This window comes from Strongylocentrotus purpuratus, unplaced genomic scaffold (assembly GCF_000002235.5).
Source record: "Strongylocentrotus purpuratus isolate Spur 01 unplaced genomic scaffold, Spur_5.0 spur5_scaffold_1, whole genome shotgun sequence".
NCBI classification, from domain to species: Eukaryota; Metazoa; Echinodermata; class Echinoidea; order Camarodonta; family Strongylocentrotidae; genus Strongylocentrotus; species Strongylocentrotus purpuratus.
This window is the reverse complement of record NW_022145594.1, coordinates 39415076-39421075: the sequence shown is the minus strand read 5'-3', so window position 1 is coordinate 39421075 and position 6000 is coordinate 39415076. Positions and strand designations below refer to the sequence as shown.

At 35.2% G+C, this 6000-nt stretch overlaps 1 protein-coding gene across 1 annotated transcript in view; it reads right to left on the bottom strand.

Annotated features, from left to right (window-relative positions):
• LOC105441271 (hypoxia up-regulated protein 1-like) overlaps positions 1–6000 on the bottom strand; it is a 29856-nt gene that overhangs the window by 20714 nt on the left and 3142 nt on the right. The window contains exons 2-6 of the mRNA XM_030978787.1: positions 5234–5407; positions 4121–4199; positions 2019–2148; positions 1370–1471; positions 1–126 (exon numbers count right to left, since the gene is read on the bottom strand). The exon at positions 1–126 is cut by the window's left edge and continues 3 nt beyond it. Coding sequence (XP_030834647.1) covers positions 1–126; positions 1370–1471; positions 2019–2148; positions 4121–4199; positions 5234–5403 — 607 coding nt within the window. The 5' untranslated portion in view covers positions 5404–5407. The remainder of the gene's footprint in view (positions 127–1369; positions 1472–2018; positions 2149–4120; positions 4200–5233; positions 5408–6000) is intronic.

Sequence of the window (6000 nt, the reverse complement as noted above, 5' to 3'; positions counted from 1 at the left end):
CGGTATTTGCATTCATAAGCTGCAGCACTCTAAGACCAGCTAGTTCAGCAGCATAAAGTACGGCTCTCCTCTCGGCTTGGTTGAAGAAGGCTGGCACGGTGATCACTGCATCTCTCACCATTTGCTCTGTAATGAGGATAAACACTTAATCATGAGTTTCTATTGTCTTTAACCCCTCGCCTACGAGAACCGGGTTGTTCCTGTGCTAAGCCAATGGGAATGACAGGATTCAGTAGTTGACGTGATCAACATGCTTGGACATATCACCATGGGAATCAAAGGAAGACAAGATAACTACCTGTAATCATCCTAACAATCAAATATTAAAAAAAAATCAGTATAATACCTTTTAATTGTAAACTCTTAATTTACTTTTAACTCTCTTTCCTTCTTTTTTTTTCTTTCTTTTATTCTTTTATTTATTTTTCTCTTCATCTTCTATTTTTTCTTCTCCTTTCTACTCCTTCGATATCAATTTCACTCCTGTGTGTCTTAAATTTTCCTATTTCACATCATACTATTTGCATGTATCTTATATGTTGCTTTTTTTATTTGTAAATTCAAAATGTATCAGCTTTGAGTTTTGAATTTGATCTTTTTTTAAATCCATGAACCTTGTCAATTCAATTCAGTTAAAAAACACATCAAACAAGAATATACAATATACACTCCTGACGACGGATAGTCAACCTGTTTGAAACATCGAGCCACTCCCGCCACTCATCCTCTCCAAGCACTCCTTAGAACTATAAGCTAAGAAAGATAACCAACAGTCTTTTTCAAGACTACACAAACAGTCCTTTAAAGGACTACACACCCTCAAGAAAGATTACCGAGAGTCCTTTTCAGGACTCCGCAATCCTCTCTCTCTCCCTCTCTCACATGGTGCACCCGCAAGCCTACTGTATAAGAATATACAATACAATAATACTATCAATACATCAATGATATGACAAAGAGTCAGTCGGCTTGGTGTATGTTTGGAGTAGCCCGACCATTTTGTATTCATTTACCAGTTTTTGGATGGAATACAAATACAGTGATCAGCACGATTGTTCTTTTTTGTTATGTTTATCGGTACGTGGTTTTCCAATTTGAATTGCTGCAATTTGATATTTATAAATCTAATGGGGCGTTGCAAGAAATTTGAGTTGCAATCGAATGCAAATCAAATGCCCCATAAGATTTGCAATCCATACATGTATACATATTGTCCTGTGATTAATCATAATACTCCTTTTATTCTTTGAAAATAGTTGTTCGCAGTTAACCATAAACCCTGTTAAATGAAACTGGTTTGATATCTTCATGTACATGTAGATGATTGCCATAACTCAGTTCTAGTGAATATTACAAAGTAATGTTTTACCGGCAAATGTTTCAGCACTTTCTCTCGATTTATTGAGGGCAATGGCCAGCAGCTCTTCTGGATGAAAGATGACATCATCATTGTGCTTGAAGAAAATGGTGCCTAGAGGAAAAACAAGTTTGACAGAACAGTAGTTAGTATTCTCTTCTTTCCCATGTTTCCCCAAGTCTCTCTCTCTCTCTCTGTCTGTCTCTCCCCCTCCCTCCCTCCCCCCTCCCTCCCTCCCTCCCTCCCTCCCTCCCTCCCTCCCTCCCTCCCTCCCTCCCTCCCTCCCTCCCTCTCTGTGCTTTACATCGTAGGGTAGAATTTTAAGAGCTAATTAAAATTGCAAATGTAGATGTTTATTGAAATATAGTATTTGACAGATAAGTGGGGAAATGCACAATGTACACAAAAATAAGCAAGTAATTAACAAATTATCAAATCTAATTTAATTTTAGGTCCATAGAAAAATAACAAAACTAATAACTCTAGATAAATATATGATGACAATGAAGTAATGGCTACAGAACAGAGCAACATATAATAAAGCAAAGCAAAATATTATCTATCGGATACTTTACACTACTACAAACACATGTATCCCCCCCAAAATACAAAATACAAAATTAGAAAGTCTAAAAGTCTTCACTTTTTTTTCTGCACTTACCTCTGTCTTCATCTTGTCCTAGCTCATAGAAAGGGAATCTATTCTGATGTAACTTGACGAGTGGGTTCTCTAAAGGTTTGGCTAACAGATCTTGGAGGTAGTAGTAGTTACTCTTGGGATATCTCACACCCTGTATAAATAAATAGATACAATTGGACATATTATAATTTATATTTATTTTTATCATCAATATCATGTTTATTCTTACTTGTAATTCATCTTACTACAAATATATTGATCAAAATAAGGGAAACGACAGAAGAAAAGAGGAAGCAAACAAGGATAAAAAAACTCAGAATCATATTACTTGGATTATGACTATGAGTACCGTACATTAAAAAAAATACCCATCCCTCCCTAAAAAAGGGTAATCCACTATTGCAATATCAACATCATTATTATCAACATTATTATCACTACTATCCTCATTATATTCTTCATTATCACCACCATCATATCCAACCATCAAAGAATTCATCTTAAAACAAAAATATTGAACAAAATAAGTGAAATAGCTTAAGAAAAAAAATCAAACAGAAATAAAAAAAATCAAATCAAATCAAATCAAATAAAAAGAGGAAGCGAACATGGATAAGAAAATCAATGTTACATAGATTTCGACTACCTGTATGAGTTCCATGTATACATTTCTTTTAAAATATCCATCCCTCCCTAAAAAAAAGATAAATCCAATATTGCAATATCATCATCATTATTATCATCATTATTGCCACCACCAATAATCATCATTATCTTCATTATCACCATCTTCATCATTACCCATCATAAGTTCATACATCTTAAAACAAAAATATTGAACAAAATAAGCAAAATGGCTAAAGAAAAGAGAAAGTGAACATGGATAGGTAACTAAAAATCAATATTACTTGGATTATGACTATGAGTACCATAATTTTCTTTATAATATCCATCCCTCTCTAAATAAACTAGTTAATCCAGTATTTAAATATAAACCCTGGCAGTCCGCAACTGAAAATCATACTCTGAAAGATTGACTGCATGCCTGTAGCAAAAGTGGCTGATCTCTGGCCAGCATCAAATTACCCATGAAAATAGTCGCCGACCCACAACAGTGATAACACCACGATGAGGATTTATGAGTCATAGAGTGTTTGGGAAAGTGAAGCATGAATATTTTAGCAGGAATAAGCTGCCTGCTACTATGAGGGCAAACCATCAAAAAAAAAAATTGAAGATCCATGTTTAGATATGGGAATTTATCAATTATTTTAGATATGAAGTTCAAAATGTTAATCATAATGCAGCACAAAATTACAACCTGCTGGGGGGCATTCCATGAAACAATTACATATGTAGTAGGTGGTTTTCACCAACTCATATCATGTTCACCGACAATTTAGACATTTAGTCAGCGCTGACTAAATGTGACCAATCACAGGCCTGGAAAATAGTCGGTGACAAAATAATTGTTTCATGAAACGCGCCCCTGGTACCAACTTGCCTGGTACCCCCCCCCCCCCCTCTTACCCCGATACAGTCCAATCATGTTTGCCTCTTATATAAAGGCTTCTTGCATGAACATTGCACAAAGAGTCTAGGAGTAAGAACACATCTTATGCTTTAAATAACTATTCACCTTTTCAAATAAAGTATATAATTATTGATTTAGTAGACCTACAAATTAAATATCATTAGGTTCCAATTGTGACAGATTCTGAAAAAATTTCAGAACTTTAGGAACATTCAGAAAATCTTCTGATTCACACATTTTACAGCAAATATCTCATACAACAAATTCAACGATGTACAGAAGTTCCAACTTATCAAAATATATGAAATTCACGACTGAATTCTCTAATCCCCATAGGCTTCATACAAGGAAATACTGATTCCAGTAGGCAGTGGGTTAAACGCTTACATTCTACTACCAGTCAAACCTGCTGTAGTGACCACCTGTCTACAAAGACCACATTTCTTGTCTCCCTTGAAAATGGTTTCTCATTGAAACATGTACTAAACGAACCTGTCTACAAAGACCACTTCTTGTGTTTCCCTATAGACTGTACTGTATCAGCTAACACCAGATTTTGCAAAAAAATCTCTCTACAGTCTACACTTACCAAGGATAGGGCTGGGTCTCCATAAAGCGTCTCGTCATCCCTCACCGTAATTGATACCGGTGTTTTCCTGCGACTCTCTCTGTCATGAAAATAAAAATTAAAGGTGTTAATATTCACCGGATTTCCATTGATTTCAGGGACTATCATATTTTGGAGGAAAAATCATGATTTAAAAAAATATATATATATATATTTTTTTTTTTAATTGGGAAAAATTAATAATAATCAGGAAACCAATTTAAATTGTGAAATTATCTCAAGCCTGATAAATATCATCGACTCAAATGGATACAGTAATGTGCTGAAACAAATTTTGCCCGGGGTAAACAAAAACTATATCAAATACAACTTTTAAAAAGCTGTGGCTCACATTCACAATAGGCCAGGTCTGTTCAGAAATGTTACAAACTGCTTCATACATATCAGTATCAAATGGAAATATCTGATAACTATTATTCATCATCATTACATTTGACAGTTAGTTTAGTAACTATAAATTTGTATATAAACATTCTGTTTACTTCATGTATTTGAAGCAAATTGTAAAGAGGCAAGTCCAGACCTTTTCTCCTGTATGTTACCAACCTCATCTAAGATTCCTATACATGAGCCATGTACGTGTAACGTTAAGAGTTACAATTAATCATAACTCCTTAAATTAATCGTATCTCCTGCAGTCAATTCTAACTTTACAATGAATAATAATTTGAACTAATTTTATGTTACATATAATGTTGAAGGGCCCTGATCAGTGTTGAAGTGAAAGTACAAATTTGAGCTCAGTTCAAAACTCTGCAATACCAGATATGCCAACCTTTACATTTAGCTTTCAGGGAGGATTCATTCAGAAATCAGGGAGGTTTCTATCAATTGCATACAGCATAATAGGAATAATCTTTCAAAAATCAGGGAGGCATTAAAATTTGTGTGGAGTGACGTATACAAAAATTAAAAAATTCAGGGAGCTTTGGCATCTCTGCAATACTTGGTGAATCGATGGACACCCAATACATGTACATTGGACTTGCCCAAAATCATACTTCTTTTATGCACAGATAATACAACCCTTTCATTTGTTGGGGGTTTCTTTCTCAATAAAGCTTCCAAACTCACTTGTTAAGTACAATCTCCATAGGTATTCCTGGTTTGACCACAGCCACCTTGATCCATTCACTTCCAAGGTCAATGGACATTACCGCCAGGCCATTGGTCAGTTGAGGATGACCGGCCAATACGGCCAGAGTGACCGCAGACAGCAGTCCAACGATGCTGGACGACTGCATAACTCTGTAGGAGATAAATGTTAAGTCATTTAAATTAAGAATTGAAGGGCAATCAAATTTTGACAAGACGCTTTTTTGATAAAGGCAAAAAGCTTTTTCGCAAAGAGAGATTTCAGAATGGAATACTATAATCTACCATCTCATGTAGAAGAAAAGCCCATCAGTGAACATTTTCAGGACCTGACCAATCTCAAGAAATGATCAGAGATGAATCGGAGTCTGACCCCCATGAATAATACAACTGTCCATGTTCTTCAAGAGCAGCGTATAATTCATCTTCATGGTTGCAGATAAGTTTTGAATTACTTTCAGCCCACTTCCAAGGTATGATATGATTGAGAAAAAGCATCAGCGTGGCTTCAGTTTGAAGAAAGAAATAGGGCAATTAATAAGAAAATCAGTGTTATTCTTTTTTTGTCATAACTTATTAAGCAAGCACAAAGATGTTGAAAATTAAGCACAAAACAGTGGTAGAATTTAACGAGAGTCACATGGTTGCCAGGTTAAGAAAGAGATTAACCTCCAGTTCAAATGTCTGAAAGCTAAGATCACTTTAGCCATGTAAAAAATTAAAATCTTGTTTAGCGTCCCCGGCCG